General features: G+C 42.1%; 1 protein-coding gene across 1 annotated transcript in view; it reads left to right on the plus strand.

Annotated features, from left to right (window-relative positions):
* Nucleotides 1-10,293, plus strand: part of LOC126094653 (cytochrome P450 4C1-like) — a 128,365-nt gene extending 118,072 nt beyond the window's left edge. The window contains exon 12 of the mRNA XM_049909151.1: nt 9,934-10,293. Coding sequence (XP_049765108.1) covers nt 9,934-10,091 — 158 coding nt within the window. The 3' untranslated portion in view covers nt 10,092-10,293. The remainder of the gene's footprint in view (nt 1-9,933) is intronic.
* The last annotated feature ends 10,512 nt before the right edge of the window (nt 10,294-20,805 follow it).

The raw sequence follows: 20,805 nt of genomic DNA on the forward strand, positions 1-20,805 counted from the left end.
AAGGATCAGTTGAACGACTTTTTGTTAGTCCCGTCTTTCTACTTACTGGATCCAGACTCCAGACACACAGTTGACCCGACATTCCATTAGATCGACACATTCCATTAGATAGACGTTTTTCGTTTTTGTGACTACAGTCGTCATCATTGAGATAACTGTAAACAACAGCTGGAAATCTTAATTTTCGTAGTAAATACACACTCCCTGAAAGCCCTTTTAAATATCCACAATAGTTTCAAAGATATTCCACATGTCGTACTATCTCCCATATTCAATCTAAATTTAGTAAATTTGTAAGTTTATGTTTGTGTTTCTAGTTGTGTAACGTTGGTGTGAAATGCCGTAATCACGATAGTAATATAATTTTTAGTAACTTCTGTGGAATGATCTATGACGTAACATTCTAAAATCCAATATGACACTGGCACTCTCTGAACGCAACGTCTAACGTTTATTAAATGCGATGTTGTAAATGTAATTTGGGATGTGACAGCGTCAGTGAGTGATAACTTGATAAATATTGTTTTGTCACACGAAAACTAAATAATGATTCCTACTGTGCTGCTGCAATACATGGAATTTGTGTACTGAAATTGAGACTGCACCGGTGTCTGTTTACCTATTCTGCGTAACTTCATTACCTTGGCCTGGAAACGCTAATATGCAATCTGTTCCATGACTTTCGTTATTAGATGTTTGAACATGAGAAGTAGCTACTGTATCTGTGACAGCCGCTACTCGACAGTGATATGGCAGCGAACGTGAGAGTCGGCTTGCTAGTGGTTTCACTGGACAAATTTCAATTCATCATTTATTAATTAATGACCAAATCTAAACATTGCGCATAATTATGAAGTGACTTCATCCTGGTTGATCACAACACTTTGACATCGAGTACATTTCATCACGTTTGGCCATAAGATAATAAATGATAGCAACACAACTTCAAGGCGAAATATACTTAATGACGTTTAACCCTAGGAATATGAAAGTTTGGCCTCATAAATAACAGCAAAATACGTATGGCTGTGATGTCCCATGCTCATTATACAAAACTCACATAGGCGCAGTATTAAGGCACAATGATTCACCAAAGGTGATTAAAAGAACTGAATGCAAATGTTCGATATAAATGCAAAGACAGCAGTGAGGCAAATTTTGAACGTACAGTTACTGTACTTTCGCAACCACTTACACTTTCTGCTCGTAAATAGGGGCATTTACAAGCACTCACCAATTTTTTTAAAAATAAATGTTCACGCAAAAACTTCACAGAATAAAACATGCATAATTTATTTACGTCAGTTATATTAACTTTAACTCAAATGGCGCTCTAAACTTCACAACATAAAGGGGTAACACTTTTAAAAGGAGACAAGATTTTTTTCAAAATTCATATCGAACACAAAACTCTGCAAAAAAGAACATACTTGACATGTACATCATTAACTTAACACACATAGAAATTTTCGCATAGGCTTGGCGCAGCTGGCACACTAAACCTATCAAATGGTTCAAATGGCTCTGAGCACTATTAACATCTGTGGTCATCAGTCCCCTAGAACTTAGAACTACTTAAACCTAAGTAACCTAAGGACATCACACACATCCATGCCCGAGGCGGGATTCGAACCTGCGACCGTACCAGTCGCGTGGTTCCACTAAACCTAACAGAATCGAACGATAACAACCTGAGATCAGTAGCTTCACGCATGTGCAACCATCTAACAGACAACTCAGCATTATCAGCGCCACAAATATTATGAGTATTGGACTGGCGAGATGTTTCACAATTTGACCTCTAAATGAAGCATGTAACAGAATGTAACACGCATGGTTATAGGCAAAATAGACAAATGACAAGTAACTTAAATGCTATATTCACCCACCAGGAGAAAATTTGAGCGAAGTCTGACACTGCCTCGTGTTTGGTACATGGCACTGAATCAGTAACAGGCAGACAGCCTGCATTCAATGCCGATTATACCAGAACGTCAATATGGGCGTTGTACTGAGTGCACACCACTGAGAAATGGCAGACTGAAAGAAAGCCAGCACTTAGCGGTCACTGTAGAAGCCACAACTCAAATACACAGATTGGCTGCCAACCAAGGCACTCCGTCTTGGGTAGCAGCCAGAAAACCGTATGTTCCCTTCCTCGCTCATAGGCAGATCGTGACTGCTGCTCCACAGTCTAATACACACATCAAAAAAGTTTGCATCATCCCAGTTACCAGAAATTCTGAAGATAGACTTTTACTGTGGATATTTTATCACAGACACAGTCCCTTTGACTGTTCACAGATGTCACTAAACCCGCCCAAAGATGTAAACAACCATGCATGAGCAGCACCTATTAGACTGAGGGGCTCCGACAGACGATCAGGGAGGAGATACACAGCTCATGTTGTCTGTAATTCAACCATACCTAGAAGGACAATACCGCGGTTCGATCGCGTCCGTATAGTTACTTTGTGCCAGGAAGGGCTCTCAACAAGGGAAGTGTCCAGGCGTCTCGGAGTGAACCAAAGCGATGTTGGTCGAACATGGAGGAGATACCGAGAGACAGGAACTGTCGATGACATGTCTCGCTCAGGCCGCCCGAAGGCTGCTACTGCAGTGGGTGACTGCTACCAACGGATTATGGACGGAGGAACCCTGCCCGAAACTCCATCATGTTGAATAATGTTTTCCGTGCAGCCACAGGACGTTGTGTTACGACTCAAACTGTGCGCAATAAGCTGCATGATGCGCAACTTCACTCCCGACGTCCATGGCGAGGTTCATCTTGCAACCACGACACCATGCAGCGCGGTACAGGTGGGCCCAACAACATTCGGAATTGACCGCTCAGGACTGGCGTCACGTTCTCTGCACCGATGAGTATCGCATATGCCTTCAACCAGACAATCGTCGGAGACTTCTTTGGATGCAACCCGGTCAGGCTGAACGCCTTAGATACACTGTCTAGCGAGTGCAGCAAGGTGGGGGTTCTCTGCTCTTTTTGGGTGGTATTATGTACGCCGCTGGTGGTCATGGAAGGCGCCGTATCGGCTGTACGATACGTGACTGCCATCCTCCGACTGATGGTGCAACCATATCGGCAGCAAATTGGCGAGGAATCCGTCTTCATGGACAAAAATTCGCGCTCCCATTGTTCACATCTTGTGTTTGACTTCCTTCATGATAACGACATCGCTTGACTAGATTGGCCAGCATGTTCTCCAGATATGAACCCTATCGAAAATGCCTGGGATACATTGAAAAGGGCTGTTTATGGACGACGTTACCCACCAACCACTCTGAGTGATCTACGGCGAATCGCCGCTGAGGAGTGCCACGACGAATACAGCCATGCAACAGTGCAAGACAACGTGCTATTGTGTATTAGAGGTACCGGTGTGTACATCAATCTGGACCACCACCTCTTAAGTTCTCGTTGTTTGGTGGTACAACATGCAATGTGTGGTTTTCATGAGCAATAAAAATGACTGAGGGAGCCCTCACGGTTCAGCGGTACCTGACGGACATCCTTAATCCTCATATGTTATCTCTCACTCAATGGCAACGAGGTGATAGTTTTCAACACGACAATGTATGTCCACACACGGCATACGTCTGTATTAACTGTCCGCGTGATGTTGAGGTGTCCTTGTGGCCAGCAATATCCCAAGAGCTCTCTCCGATAGAACGTGGGCCAGCTGTGATGTCAACTGCTTCCCAGTATCAGGATATTAAGAACCACTTACGACAGTTGTCGGTCAGTTTGCTTAAGTAGAAGATACTCTTTCTAACTCAATTGCCGCGCGGGGTGACCGCGTGGTCTAGGGCGTGCTGTCACTGTACGCGAGGTTCCCCCCGAAGGAGGTTCGAGTCCTCCCTCGGGTATGGGTGTGTGTGTGTTATCCTTAGTTAGTTTAAGTTAGATTAAGTAGTGTGTAAGCTTAGGGACCGATGAGCTCAGCAGTTTGGTCCCGTAAGATCTTATCACAAATTTCAAATTTCTTGCTGAATCCGTGCAGACTTTCAGGATGAGAGGGTGCAACTTCATACTGATGAGTGGGTTCATATTGTCAGGTTGTATGTGAATTTGACTCGATTTTGTAATCATTGAATAACTTCACGCAACTCAGCCCATGAAGTTTCATTTCATTTCCCCCTCCCCTCCTTGGTGCTTCACTTCTTTTGTCAGGCAATGTGTAAAAATATAGCTCCCTGTAGATCGTTAAATAATTCATTACGTGTTCGGCCTATTTCATGTTCTCTTCAAAACCGTTCAACTCAAACAGGTTATACGATTTGGTGATTGCTTATTGCGGTGTGAATGTATTTTTGCTGTACCAAAGGTAATTGGAATGGCAAACGGACTGAATCGTGATTAGATTATTGCTGTGAAACCACCAGGAAACATCGGCCCCTGATCAACCGCTGATATTTTGGAGATGGATTTCGGGTACCCCCTACAGCTCACAAGGGAGTGGTCCATTCCGACATATCGAAACCTACCCTGGTATTTTATACGTAGGAAGAATACTCCGGAACAAAAGCAATGTCAAAATTTTAGCTGCTAAGACGCACTGCAAGCAGTTTTAGGAAACATGTTGTGGGCACTCATTTTTGCAGCATAAAGAACCGCGCATAGAGCAGTTGGTACAGACCTTCCTCCCTGTGTGTATACTTACCTATTTCAAACACCTCAACCTTACAAAAAATGTCATGTACCTTAAATACCTTGAATAACTTGCAGGTAATATCGATAGCTAAACTGTTTCAGATGTAATGCTTACAAAGATGACGAACAGAAGAAAAACACTCTAGGCGGTGTTTGATGTTACATTACAGAAGACATTCATCAGTCGAGACTTCAATTTGTGGAATTGAAATATTTCTTACATATACATCGTTTCGTAACAAATCTTGCAGCACAGTTCTTATGGTAAATTTTAAATAGTTCCATATAGTTGCACAAACTTTTTACTTACACCAGGCACATCTTACAAAAGAGAACTAATGCATTCAGGCACTTCACTGTAATTATTACTATTACTGAGACAGATTGTGGGTAGATGCCGTTGTTCTGCATACTGCGCTGTGTCCCCGGTACGGTTGATCAAATTCGTAAAACATGGTGATAATGCACAAAAGACCAATGTTTAAGAATACAGTTCCAATGAGCAACCTGAAATGAATAAGAGCTGTTGGACGTTACATTGTGCGACGATTTCGAAAAATTTATTGTACAGTCGTGAAGGTAGCCTAAAAGAGGGTAATCAACTGCTCCATCTGCCTGTGACTCGCGTGAGCTTTGTTCTGTGTGGTATCCTATTTTATCTGTTTGTGTATCGTGTTCTCTTCGGCGGAATTGGGGACCAGTCTAGCATTTGCCTAAAAGAGCGTGGGCGACCGCCTAACTACCTCACCGATCATGGTCGATGTACCACCTCACGTTCGCTAATCCACTTTCGAGCCGTGTCTGTTAACTTTCTCGTCTCGCAAGCTGGCAAGCTGCACATTATGTTACAGGAGCCCATATGCAGGGCGAATAAAAAATACTGCACCTGGTGGTATAGGAAAACCTAGTTTCGCCAATAGTTTTAATAGAAACGCGATTTAAAAACGAGGCTCTGGCAACGCTGTAACTGCGTGTGGTTCGCCAAGAACGGATAGCATGAGCTCAGCGCTGTGCTGGAGCTGTCCCATTAATTTAGTGAGACGAGGAGATGCTGTGAGGAACGGATATGTGCCTTTCGCGCCAAACATTTTTTTTTTTGTTAAAACATGAAATAGTATCTAATTAACACATCCACAATGCGAATCTTGCGTATGTCTTTCTACTACTGTTACCTGTACTGTATTTAAACATTAAAACAAAACATGAACTTCTTACAGACCTAACCGACCAACAGAAAATAATAGTGGATACAATAACATCGTCTGTATCCAGTGAGGTATAAAAACGCATTAGGTAGTCTACACTAGATTGTACATTATAATGTGCACAATAATTCCATTCTGTACGCTAGGCGTTCAGGCTTATGCTCGGAGTATGCAAACACAATAGCGTCTATCTTAGCAATCATATACAACAGCTCACTTGACGAAAGGTCTGTTCCTAAAGACTGGAAAGTAACACAGGTCCCACCAATATTTAAGAGAGGAAATAGGAATAACCCATTGAATTACAGATCCATATCACTGACCTCAATTTGCAGTAGGATTTTGGAGCATATTCTGTACTCGAACGTTATGAATCACCTTGAAGAAAATGACTTATTGATACATATCCAACACGGATTCGGAAAATATCGTTCTTGTGCAACACAGATAGCTCTTTGTTCCCATGAAGTAATGAGTGCTGTCGACAAGGGATGTCAGATCGATTCCATATTCCTAGATTTCCAGAAGGCTTTTGATACCGTTCCTCACAAGCGACTATTAATCAGATTGCGTGCATATGGCATATCGTCTCAGTTGTGTGAATGGGTTCGTGATTTCCTCTCAGGGAGGTAACAGTTCATAGTGATAGATGGTAAATCATCGAGTAGAATAGAAGTGATATCTGGCGTTCCACGTAGTAGTGCATAGGCCCTTTGCTGTTCCTGATTTACATAAGTAGTGTGGTGTCACCCCCAGACACCACACTTACTAGGTGGTAGCCTTTAAATCGGCCGCGGTCCGTTAGTATACGTCGGACCCGCGTGTCGTCACTATCAGTGATTGCAGACCAAGCGCCGCCACACGGCAGGTCTAGTCTAGAGAGACTACCTAGCGCTCGCCCCAGTTGTACAGCCGACTTTGCTAGCGATGGTTCACTGACTACATACGCTCTCATTTGCCGAGACGACAGTTTGGCATAGCCTTGAGCTACGTCATTTGCTACGACCGGTCTAGGAGCCATATTCAGTTACTATAATCTGAACAGATAATATTGTGAATCATGTACCGTCAAGAGCGACGTTCATCATAAATGGATTAAAGTTAAGTATGAAAATAATTACGTTCGCTTTCTGAATTCTAATTCCTTGTCATGTTCCAGACCTCACAGCAGTATAGTTCTTCCCTCCTCACGCCAGCCTGCGTGAGCTAAAACGGGTGCATTTCGGCCTCCAACAGTAACACGGTGTTGGCTCTTCAGCGAACACAACAAATAGTGCAGATGATAATCTAAGCAGCCCCCTTAGATTATTTGCAGATGACGCTGTAGTTTATGGTCTAGTAAAATCATCAGACGATCAGTTCCAATTACAAATTGATCTAGAGAGAATTTCTGTAGGGTGCCAGAAGTGGCAATTGGCACTAAACAAAGAAACGTGTGAGGTCATCCACATGGATACTAAAAGAAATCCGATGAATTTTGGATATACGATAAATCGCACAAACGTAAGGGCTGTCACTTCGAATAAATACCTAGGAATTGCAATTACGAGCGTCTTAAATTGGAAAGACCACATAGATAATATTGTGGGGAAGGCGAAACAAAGACTGCGTTTTGTAGACAGAACACTTAGAAGATGCGACAAACCCACTAAAGAGACAGCCTACATTACATTTGTCCGTCCTCCGCTGGAATACTGCTGCGCGGCGTGGGATCCTTACCAGGTAAGACTGACGGTGGACATGGAAAAAGTGCAAAGAAGGGCAGCTATTGTCGTGTTATTGCGCAACAGGGGTGAGAATGTCACTGATTTGATACGCGAGTTGGGGTGGCAGTCACTGAAACAAAGGCGGTTTTCTTTCTCTTCAGAATGCGAAAATATTTTGTTGATACGCACTTACGTAGGGAGAAATGATCATCGTAATAAAATAAGAGAAATCAGAGCTCGAACGGAAAGATTTAGGTGTTTCTTTTTCCCACGCGCCATTCGAGAGTGGAAAAGTAAAGAAGTAGTATGAAAATGGTTCGATGAACCCTCTGTCAGGCACTTAAGTGTGAATTGCAGAGTAACCATGTAGATGCAGGTGTAGATGTACGTACACGCACAAGCAACGTTCATTTTAGAGAAGATTTTCAAAGCGAACACCTTACATTTGCGAATACTTCACCACTCGCTGGCCGGCCGTGGTGGTCTTGCGGTTCTAGGCGCTGCACTCCGGAACCGCGGGACTGCTACGGTCGCAGGTTCGAATCCTGGCTGGGGCATGGATCTGTGTGATGTCCTTAGGTTAGTTAGGTTTAAGTAGTTCTAAGTTATAGGGGACTGATGACCTAAGATGTTAAGTCCCACAGTGCTCAGAGCCATTTGAACCATTTGAACCACTCGCTGGCTCATACTTTGCTAGACTGTACTCATCACACCTGCATCCACCATTGCTGAAGTGGCATGTACGCGAGCTGCTCGGTCGTGTACATCCTTCTCTGGAACACTATAAAATTTTTCCTTGAAGTGTCCCCACAAACAAAAATCTAATGGATTAAGATCCGGGGAATGTGGAGGCCAAAGCATCGGACCTCCATGACCAATTGATTTGCTTGGAAATTAAGTCATTTACATAGTTACATTCATTCCAATGGGTGGCGGTGCACCGTAATGCTGAAAAATAGCTGTCACCGAACAGTAAGTGGAACGTTTTCTAATGCGCCAGGCAAAGTATTGCAAAGAAACGTACGCTATAGAAGCTCACTGAATTTGTCCGGCAATAGGCAAGGGACTGAAAGCATCCCTCCCACGATTTCAGCCCACATGGTTGTGCCACAGCTTGCTTCAAAGCCACGTTCATGGATGACTTCTGGGTTCTGCTTCAGTCAATAGTGACTGTTCTGGAGGCTTGAAAATACGTTGCGACTGAAGATAGGTTCGTTATTCCATATCAAGTTAAATATAAAATGTTCGTTATGTTCCACTGGGTGCTAAAGCCATTCACTAAACTGTACTCGTCGAATGTGGTCTTCTGGCCGCTGGTGTTGAGTTAAAACGTAATGATCTGAGTGCAGTTCTTCATCGTGCAACAGCTCAACAACTAGTCTTTGACATATCTGGAACTGCTTTGCGACATCTAGGGTACTTCGTGGAGGTGACTGGTTAACGGTTTCAAGAAACGCATCCTCTGTCTGTGGAGTACGTTTTATTCCTGGACGATCTATGTCCATTACTGCTGGACAAATGTTACCGTTTACCCGAAGGCGTAGCTCCAGGTGGCGAAACATATATTTACCGGCATGATACCTTTAAGGGTACCGTGCAGCATACGTACGAGCAACAATAGCAGCAGTAGTTGCGTTATCGGATGCACCCAGAACCAAAAGCATATCGACGAATTCATTGTTTGTGTACTATATCTGGCCCCGTCAGAGGTTCGAGTCCTCCCTCGGGCATGGGTGTGAGTGTTGCCCTTAGATTAAGTTATATTAAGCATTGCGTAAGCTTAGGAACCGATGACCTTAACATTTTGGTCCCATAAGACCTTATCACAAATTTCCAATTTGTACTCTACCGGGAAGTCTCCCTACATGAACTAGACAGGACCAATTATGGTTGTGCGCGGTTAGTAGACACACGGGTGCAGTTTAGTAGATTTCACTGTCATGTGACAGAATATTTTCTTGTGACAAAATGATTTCCTTCTTCTAAACGACGAAGTCTAGAGAACAGAAGCAACCCTAGCTACATGGTGCATGTCTGCTTGATGTCCCAGCAGACTGCTTAGTGAGATGCGACGGCTGGTACGGTACTACGGTGTGATACAGGTTCTAAAGATTCCCCTGTACATTCTCCCATGCGCCGCACTATGTGACTGTTGCCAGCTCCTCGTGTTCATACATTTGTTTGTAAAACGCACCCGACCTGATTTTTGAAGATAATCTTTGGTCTTGAATCTGGGTGAGAAATCACATGCAGACATCCAAGTGCGGCATTGTTTCTTCACCCTGTAGACTAAGTACACACTATTTTGAAAATTTGAACGTAAACACTGCTTTTCTGCGCACGTTTACAGGTCAGAAATTCGCCATCCTCGAGGAGAAGACGGTGCTGTCGTACATCCTGCGCCACTTCCGCGTGCAGACGGTGGAGAGGCTGGAGGACCTGAAGCTGATGGGCGAGCTGGTGCTGCGGCCCTTCAGCGGCGTCAAGCTGCGCCTGTGGCCGCGGTAGGCCACCGTGCTGACCGACCACCAACACGCAGTCACCCGCCGCTGCGCTCTGAAAACCCAACACAGAGCTGTCGTTACTGTCTTATACATTTCAAACGAGGTATCAAGTGCATATCTACAGAGGTCTCCATGCGTTACCTCAAACCACATCTCGTTCCTCGACTACTGCAATTATTATATTTACAACATTGACACATTATGTTAATAAAATCTACAGCAGCTGTCTGTTTCACTTTTCATCTCTCAGCAGCCTACTCCTACTAGCAACCTTCATTCAAGAAATGATGATACATTCGTTGTTCAGAAGATGGTGAATTACTGCCAGCCGCACCGGGTAGCCGTGCGGTCTAGGGCACCTTGTCACGGTCCGTGCAACTTCCCCCGTCGGAGGTTCGAGTACTCCCTCGGGCATGGGTGTGTGTGTTATCCACAGCGTAAGTTAGTTTAAATTACATTAAGTAGTGAGTAGGCATAGGGACCGATGCCTGAGCAGTTTAGTCCCATAAGACCTTACCACGAATTTCCGATTTCCAATTACTGACACTTTATTTTAGCGGCCCGTCTTCATCATACAAACTTTTACTCATGTAACACGTCAGTGCAGCTCTAGCGACCTACCGACCTCGTCGGGGCAGTGGGCCCGCTGTTTCTCTTCAACCCAAGTAATGTAGATTTATGACTGGTTACTCCGGTGTTACAGTTTTATACTTGACATGGCCAAACTTTGGCATGCATCATTTAGTGTCACTGGCTTCTGAAGTAGGCCAAATTATTTTGGGTGAAACCTGGGTAAAGATTGGTTTACATTTGCAACTGAGGCTGACGTGTTACAAGTTCAATTATCACAGTTTTGCAGTGCTGCAAAATGTTAAAAATTCACAAACTTCTACGGTTTCGGCTACTGTCATCTTCAGATCCGTTAAAGAAAAAAAAACAGGGTGTAACAAACTAAGTTCAATGTGCTGACGCCAAGTATAAAAGGCCTCATGCTACATAAAAAACAAAAAAATATTTACATGATTAACAACCACGTATATCATCCATACGGACCATAAAATATTCTGATACCTGATTTCATCATAAGCAGTACGGAGGAGAAGATCTTCCCTTCAGTACTGCTCTCTGTACACTTAGTAGTAGTAGGTTGCTTCTAATAGTCGTGTCGTTTATTCATATTCATGACGTGGTCTACACATTATTTAAGTAATAACAAAGGTAATGTGGTGTCTTAAACCATTTTAACGCTTATCCGTGAAGAGGGTCCATGAAAGATGGTCCATGACTAGAACCGGTTGATATTTCGGTTTGAAATAAAAGTAGCTGATGATCAAACATGCATTTTATACATCCTTATTCGACCCCAGAGAAAAAAGCCAATGAGGTCGGACGTTGCAGATAACGGCGACGAGCGTCTCTTTCATTGCCGTCAGCTTCGGCACACAGAAGAATAATGTAGATGTATTCTGCACACGTGTACTCAGACTGGCATGAGGCTGGAACCATGTCGGACAGGTAGGATAGTCGTCAAATTACAATAGCCGTTCCGATATAGGCCTCCTCACCGTGACTGCGCTGTGGTCCTAGCAGACATGTTTTCATGCTGTTGTAGCAGGGGAATGGTACGTTTCTGGACACGGATTCTGATTCAAAATATTGTCTAGAAGTTTGTGACGAGAATTTCAGAGCGGCCTGTATGTTTATTACGTCGTTTTAATAGTCTTAAAATGCACTTATTTTATACGTAAGCCAAAATGAGCAACGTGTGAGTTACGGGCCTAACTTGACAGTAATTGTAGGTGGGGGGAGGAGGGTGGCGGACAAGATGAAAACTTAGTCAACAGTGAATGTGAAGTAAGAAAGCAGACAGCGAGCTGATATTGTAATGTAGAAAAGAAGGAGGAGGTAGGATGAAATAAAGGAGAGAGTGTAATGGAAAGAGATTATAAGAGATGTAACTTTTTTATGTTACTTGTTCAATGACTTCGTATTGTTTGTGGTTTCCGTTATTTATCTGCTCACTAAGCAGCTGCTTATTGAGTGTTAGTGCTTTGTGCATGTGGTGGATTTCCCGAACAGTGAGTGGTTTGTGTGATGCTCATGTCTCCTTCTGTGGTGATTAGCCAATGATATTAGTGTTTAAGATGGTCTGCAAGTGTTGAGTGGTTTGTACTGTATTTCCACGTTCTTATGTGCTCTTTATATCTTACGTCAATATCCTGCTTATCATCCTGATTTAGATTTTGTTACAATCCCTGTAGTTCAGCTGCCAGGTGCAGACTGTTTGCATCTGTTCGGTTCTGGTTTTAGTTTTGGGATATGTTTCTGTATTATATTATTTGTTCCGTAGTCGACGTTTATGTCCTGGTTTTGAATGGGTTACGTAATTCGGATGTGACTTTATTGTGGTAAATCTTTGTTTGGCATTTTCTTGTGAATGTGTTACTTGTATTACATTTACCATTGTTTACATCTGTTTCTTAATGTGTGGTTTGGTTCGTCAGTTTCAATTTTTTGTTTATTTATTTTTCCTTTCACAGTTCACAACATTCATTCATCTTTACCGCTCCTCCCTCCCCCTCACCCCCGCCCCCCATCCGTTCCCCATCCAGCTAGTGTCTGTTTAGGGTTTCAGTCTCCATGCTACTCCTCCAATCTATTTACATATTAAATAAATATATATTAACATAATTAAAACTACAAAGCACACATATGACAAAGCAGAGGCGATCGAGTCGAAACCAATACTAGCAGTTAAGTTGGCGACAGTACTTATATCGACCACAATATTACTGTACTGAGAGTCAGAACCCTTCGTCAATTAGTCAGCCCGTAATTATGGTTGACAGTACATGCACAACTGATCTGAAAGCGTTGACAGTAGCATGCGTTTCCCTTGGTCAGCACTGTACATGTTTACTGCAACGCCAGCGCCTGTTCTCGATAAGGTCCAAGTGCAGTAGTAGCCTTGTTGAACAGAACACAAACAATCAGTAGATATGATACACTGCGTCGTTCTTCGCGACACGGATTGTGCAGTGCTGAAACTAGTGCGAGATAAAGCGGAAAACTGTAGTGGAAAACGTACGAATGCGTCAACACGGTGCAAGCAGACGATATTTCTTTTTGTATGGGGAAATAGGACATAAAAATCTGAAGTAAAATCACACCTCAACATCTTTTGTAACGAACAGTTTTTGGATCTGGAAAGCACACTAAAACTGTAAAAATGTTGGCGATGTTGTTCACCGCTATAACTTATTATGTACGGTGATATAAACATGTACAGTGAACTATAGAGATATCAGAGTTGTATACCACTGCAATAAATGCCAATATTTAAATAATTTATTTCCAGTCTAGAATTTCTAATATTATTTATCTCAGCAAATATACGTAAATAAAAATAAAATAGTTATTTAATCATTTAAGAGAAGCCTCTAATTAAAATGACAAAATGAACTGGTCAGTATAACTTTGCGATGACATATGAAGAGACCGATATTCAGCAAAACGAATTCTCGTACCATTGGAAACATAACAAGACTTACACTAATATTATTTTTAGAATCTGTCATTTATTATTGTTAAAAGAGTGGCAGCCCCGATATCGCCGAGTAGCTTGTTTGCAGTGAGTGTTTTGGGCACCACTAATGTGAAGGTACGTAAGTTTCAAATTAAGACATTCGTAGAATGGTTTCTTAAAGTTATCATAAAGCCCTAAATTAATAGATTCTTTCAATTTTTTGCAATCATTCACGCTCAGAAGACGGTTCGCAATAGCGTTGCAGACTTTCTTCGTGATGTCTCTGTCCATGATGAATTTCATACGTCAAAGAAAATCAACTGTTTGCAAAAGACATTGCTGCCGTGTGCAGTGTGATTGAAGAGGATCTGCAAGTGAATTATCGCGAGACAAGGGCATCTTTGGACATACTGTAGACAGAGATTTAGACATCTCTTCGAAAGTGTCTCCAGAAAAAGTGGTTCGGTTGCGAAGCACTTCTATTAAAATAATCGCTTCTTTCTTGCTTATATTGTGCTCTTAGTGAGCACCACTTTAGAGGATCGAAGACTAAAAATACTGAATCGTACGCAACAATTTCCTTTCAAACGCTATCTTTGAAATCAGGGAAAAATACCGAAAACACAGCAAACCCTTCGTCACAACGATTTCAGTCTTCCCACGGTACGTCAAATAATCGATCATTTTAAGGAGGAAAATTTCGAGTAAAAGTCGCAGTACTGGTATTTTTACAATTTTTAAAGACTTCTCCTTCCACCATAAATCAAATAAAATGTACGTGGACGTCGATTTTCATCGTCTCAAGATGCTGTTGAACCACTCCAAAGACATGTTTGTGGAGTAAAAATATCAGAGGGGAAAAAGTGTTTTCAGAATTGATACGAACGCAAGGAAAAGTGTATGAAATTTAAAGGCAAATTTTTTGAAAAACAATAAATTCCTTTCGCCACTTTTGTAGAAATGCAAAAAGTGGCCTTCGCATAACAGTTGAGCTGCTAAACATGTTATGTATTAGGCATACTATAAATAACTGCAATAGAGTTATGAGGAAAGGACTGTATTGTGAACAGGTGTTTATTGTCGTTTTATGTTGAGCAACTATTTGTTGTCAACTTATGTTGAGTAGCTACTATTTCTGTGTTATCATTTACCTGAGCAGTAGTCTTCAGAGTCTTCAGAATGGGTGGAACTGTCCATAGTTACCCGTTGTGACGCTACCAGAAGGCATTATCACAGTCTGCGACATCATTAGTACATCTCGTTCGGATTTCTCACTCTATATTTTTTTGTCAAAACAGGACAGTTTTGGTGCAAAGGGCTACCCACGATATTTATATGTACAAAATAGGCTTATGTTCTGTTTGTTGATCACTGTTTTTTCTTATTATTTCATGTCCAGTTGATACCATTTCTCCTAGCTATTGAGTCCATCTTCAACTGAGCCACCAGTTTCACTGTCATATGACGATAAATGATCTGAAGATGGTCGACGTTGCCCGAAATCTGTCATTAAATAATGAAAGAAGCGATAGACAGACAGAAAATAAGACTACTATCCTGAATATTTGTGACTGCGACGCATCCACGTCTTCTACATCGTCGGCGACGTTCTCTGTTACACTGTTCTCGGATGACGTGCAGGTATACTTCATACAGTAATATGTAGCTTGTGTAAACACCAAGGATACATAGGAGGTTTATATCACAAGACAGTCAAAGGACGTTCTGTAAATATTTCACGGCAGCTGAAAATTAGGTGATATACTGGACTTTGGAGATCAGGAAGTACGAAAATTTTACACGGTTCGCATCACAGAAACGTACATTTTCCAATGTTGTTGTTGTGGGCTTCAGTCTTAAGACTGATTTGATGCAGCTCTCCATGCTACTCTATCCTGTGCAAGCTTCTTCACCTCCCAGTCACTACTGCAACCTACATCCTTCTGAATCTGCTTAGTGTATTCATCTCTTTGTCTCCATCTACGATTTTTACCCTCCACACTGCCATCCAGTACTAAATTGGTGATCCCTTAATGCCTCAGAACATGTCCTACCAACCAATCCCTTCTTCTAGTCAAGTTGTGCCACAAACTCCTCTTCTCCCCAATCCTATTCAATACCTCCTCGTTAGTTATGTGATCTACCCATGTAATCTTCAGCATTCTTCTGTAGCACAACATTTCAAAAGCTTCTATTCTCTTCTTGTCCAAACTATTTATCGCCCATGTTTCACTTCCATACATGGCTACACTCCATACAAATACTATCAGAAACGACTTCCTGACACTTAAATCTATACTCGATGTTAACAAATTTATCTTCTTTAGAAACGCTTTCCTTGCCACTGCCAGTCTACATTTTATATTTTCTCTACTTCGGCCATCGTCAGTTATTTTGCTCCCCAAATAGCAAAACTCCTTTACAACTTTAAGTGTCTCATTTCTTAATCTAATTCCCTCAGCATCACCCGACTTAATTCTACTACATTCCATTATCCTCTTTTTGCTTTTGTTGATGTTCATCTTATATCCTCCTTTTAAGACACTGTCCATTTCGTTCAACTGCTCTTCCAAGTCCTTTGCTGTCTCTGACAGAATTACAATGTCATCGGTGAACCTCAAAGTGTTTATGTCTTCTCCATGGATTTTAATACTTACTCCAAATTTTTCTTTTGTTTCCTTCACTGCTTGCTCAATACACAGATTGAATGACACCGGGGAGAGGCTACAACACTGTCTCACTCCCTTCACAACCAGTGCTTCCCTTTCGTGTCCCTCGACTCTTATAACTGCCATCTGGTTTCTGTACGAACTGTAAATAGCCTTTCACTCCCTGTATTTTACCCCTGCCACCTCCAGAATTTGAAAGAGTGTATTCCAGTCAACATTGTTAAAAGTTTCTCTAAGTCTACAAATGTTAGAAATGTAGCATTTTCCAATAAAACAATGTAAATATGAGCCATTGGCAGTAGTTTTAACAACAAGACAATGTACACGTGCGATATCATTTAAATAGACCGATGAACGAGCAGACTAGTTAACGGAATGCAATTAGAATGCGATATAGCTCCAAACATGCAATCAGAATTATTAATCACCAGGCAGGCATAGAGACGACTTATAACTTGACTGAAAGGTAGGGGATGAATGATTACTTGACGCCGCTGGAGTACCAAGATTTTACTCAATAATGTCGTCGAGAGACTATTCATTCTTAAAGCGCATTATTCCAAATAATGATTCACTGCAGACGCTGTAGTACAGTTGACGAATAAGCAAGGTCGCCGGACAAAATATTATTCACTTGCTTAGAAGAGCATGCTGGAGAGTTCAAAAATGGTTCAAATGGCTCTGAGCACTATGGGACTTAACATCTATGGTCATCAGTCCCCTAGAACTTAGAACAAATTAAACCTAACTAACCAAAGGACATCACACAACAACCAGTCATCACGAGGCAGAGAAATTCCCTGACCCCGCCGGGAATCGAACCCGGGAACCCGGGCGTGGGAAGCGAGGAAGCACTGGAGAGTGTTAGACTGAATAGAATCGGTACCATGCGTTCATGTCACTCTACAGCAACGGCCTAAGCCACGATGTTAAGTGGCAGTCGGTTGTATGGTATTACCGCATTGGCGTGAGGTGACGAAATAAAATGGCAGATCGTGTTTGGACGTCCTCGTGACCACACAGTGAATCACCTAATCCGATTTGTTACTGTAACAACTCTGAGTCTTCAACATGTGTACAAGGAATCCTGTGCCACTTGTAGCCGCGTAACACGGCGTAAGAACAGCGACGGTAAAACGATATCAACCGACGGAGCGCAACTGGGCTGTACGTCTTATCAATTACAATTGGTTGCCAAACCGATGGGAACTGTTGCTATCGGGCAATGTCAACCAGTATCTAAGAGAATATTGCGAAGGAAACTGCATATAATTGACGTTTGAATTCGAGCACTTCACAGTGTGTCCTTGATTGCAGCGGCACGTTCAGTGGTCGAAACAGTTCGGGAACTGGACAGTAGCTGACTTGATACTTGTAGCGTGGACGGACGAGACGCAATTTGGCCTCATTTCAAACGCAGCAGGGCGGTGAGATCAAATACAGCTCAATGAGGCTTTTAACCGACTACATACAGAGGTTGTTGTTTAGGCTGGAGACAATTCTGTGATGTATTGAGTGTGTTTTCGTACCATGACTGTTCACTCATTAAGCTAAACGTGGAAAAAAAGGATAGCCCTTGCTTCTACAATTTCATGATGAGATGATTTTGATACTCACGTCTTCCAAGCTGATATAAGCCGTGTCGCAGGGCTGTACACGGCCAAGGGTTGGACAAAAATATGGAAATGTAGCGAGAAATGCATTCCTGGACATATATACAAGTGGTAGCCAACCCGGCAGGTTGCGCTGTTGTATTTAACTACGAGCGGCTCCTGTGCAATGTCCTCAACACGTAGCAAGTGTCAGTCGAGCTCAGAACAATTTTTTGTATAGTTGTCAGTCGGAGATATATAAATTGTTGTTGTTGTTGTTGTGGTCTTCAGTCCTGAGACTGGTTTGATGCAGCTCTCCATGCTACTCTATCCTGTGCAAGCTTCTTCATCTCCCAGTACTTACTGCAACCTACATCCTTCTGAATCTGCTTAGTATATTCATCTATTGGTCTCCCTCCACGATTTTTACCCTCCACACTGCCCTACAATGCTAAATTTGTGATCCCTTGATGCCTCAGAACATGCCCTACCAACTGGTCCCTTCTTCTTGTCAAGTTGTGCCACAAACTCCTCTTCTCCCTTATCTTATTCAATACCTCCTCATTAGGTACGTGGTTCAAATGGCTCTGAGCACTATGGGACTTAACATCTGTGGTCATCAGTCCCCTAGAACTTAGAACTACTTAAACCTAACTAACCTAAGGACATCACACACATCCATGCCCGAGGCAGGATTCGAACCTGCGACCATAGCAGTCGCGCGGCTCCGGACTGAAGCGCCTAGAACCGCTCGGCCACCGCGACCGGCGACCCTCCCAGATCTTCCGACCAATCGGTCTGTGAGTGTTTTCTCCGGGGGAGCTTCCTAAAACACAGTGTGTATGCAGACGTACAGAAACAATTGCGGACCGGAAAGGCGCCATTCGTGCAGAAAACAGAAAAAATCTTATACAGATACCTGATCGTGCCGTGAACGAGTTACGTAGCACATTGACTAAGTATCAACGTAATAGTGGTTGACACCAGTGTAAGACATCATTCTCACAACATGAAAAGTGAATGAAATGGCAATACGCAGGGGTTTCGTTGTTATGACTGAAAAATATTTTACAATGAAATCCTCATCCTGTTTCGGTATATCCAAATCGACCCGTTTTTCTGCCACATCCTGTACAGTGAGAAAGATGGAGAGTTTTATGCTGTTTTTACTTATCACAGAAACTTTCGACGGAGGTCAACGAAAGAAGCTGATGGGCGTTTTGAAGAGCGGAGGAGCAGATTAGAAAAGGAGACGAGTGGTACAGAATCTACATTTAAAGCAGTAAGTGAGAATAAGGATGGAAATGAAATGTCGGAAAAAAGCAGCATTGTAAAAGGAATTAGACAAAGTTGTTGCCTCTCCAATCTGTCGTTTAACTTATACCTAGAAGACATTATTGTGAAATACCTATAGGGATGTATAAAATTTGTTGATGACACAGTATTAGTGGCAGAAAGTGACCGAATTGTCAATGAAATCCTAAGAGATATAAATGACTCTTATGTGGAACATGGGATGAGAATCAATATAACAAAAACAAAGGCTATGGTGATGGGCGTAGGAAGGATATTGGCAAACGTTAAGATAGGTCAATTTGTTATCAGTCAAGTAAGAGCATTTAAATATTAATAAATGAATAGCAACATATTGTGTATGTTCTGCACGATTAATTTATTCAGATTAATCATTTTTCCGCATATAAAGCCGTCATTAAACTTTAACTGAATATCGTCGTCACAGAAGTTACAATGTTTGTAAACAACAGTGGAAAAGATGTTACTCGTTTAAACTGAGGGATAGACACACATTAAATGTCTTTCGTTTTACATTATGGTGGTGATGCAGTTTAGAAGATAAAACGTTGAGCAATAAATAAACACGAGGGCAGCAAACCAGAAAAGAAACATGAATACTAAACTCAGAAAACATTCCCTTATAACATTTCACATTGAGTAAGCAAACCCAGTATAATAAAATAAAATTTGTACTTGTCAAGACTGCTTCAATGAAGTATTACAGATGGAAGGTGATACAGAAATCAAAAACAAGAAAGAGTTAACAAATGGTTCAAATGGCCCTGAGCACTATGCGACTTAACTTCTGAGGTCATCAGTCGCCTAGAACTTAGAACTAATTAAACCTAACTAACCTAAGGACATCACACACATCCATGCCCGAGGCAGGATTCGAACCTGCGACCGTAGCGGTCGCTCGGTTCCAGAATGTAGCGCCTAGAACCGCACGGCCACTCCAGCCGGCAAAGAGTTATCACAACAGAACATCTTAAGTACAAGTACAATCAGAATAAAGTAAAGAGAGATGAATAAAAGCAGGAAAATTGAGGAATACGAAGGAACAGACCGTGAAAAGTAATGGGAAACAGACGATAGTGTGACGTTTAGAAGAGGTCATTTAAAATTAGATCATTTAAGATTTAATCACGACTGTAGGCTAGAGGTTTTTTGAATACCAGACCGTCCAGTGGTTGAATTTTTTGCTTTTGTTTGCAAGGTGAAGGAGAAGTGACTGTGGTTGGTAGTTGTGGTCCTCACTCATTACATGCCAAGCAAAATATTCAGCCAGCCTAGTTGATGTGTCTGTGCCTGACTGACCAGCATAAAACTTACCGCAATCAGGACAAGTAATTGTGTATACCACACTCTTATCTAGTATTTGGGTATTACCTTTGCTACTGAAAATAATGGATGTGTGTGATGTCCTTAGGTTAGTTAGGGTTAAGTAGTTCTAAGTTCTAAGCGACTGATGACCTCAGAAGTTAAGTCCCATAGTGCTCAGAGCCATTTGAACCATCTGGCAGGGCACAAAATGTCTCCATTCCTTGAAATTATGTGGTTGCCAAACACTCTGTGCACTGGTGACGTTGAAATTTGAGCATGATACGTAGCACCATCTTCCTCAAACAAATATCA

This window comes from Schistocerca cancellata, chromosome 8 (assembly GCF_023864275.1).
Source record: "Schistocerca cancellata isolate TAMUIC-IGC-003103 chromosome 8, iqSchCanc2.1, whole genome shotgun sequence".
Taxonomy (NCBI): Eukaryota; Metazoa; Arthropoda; class Insecta; order Orthoptera; family Acrididae; genus Schistocerca; species Schistocerca cancellata.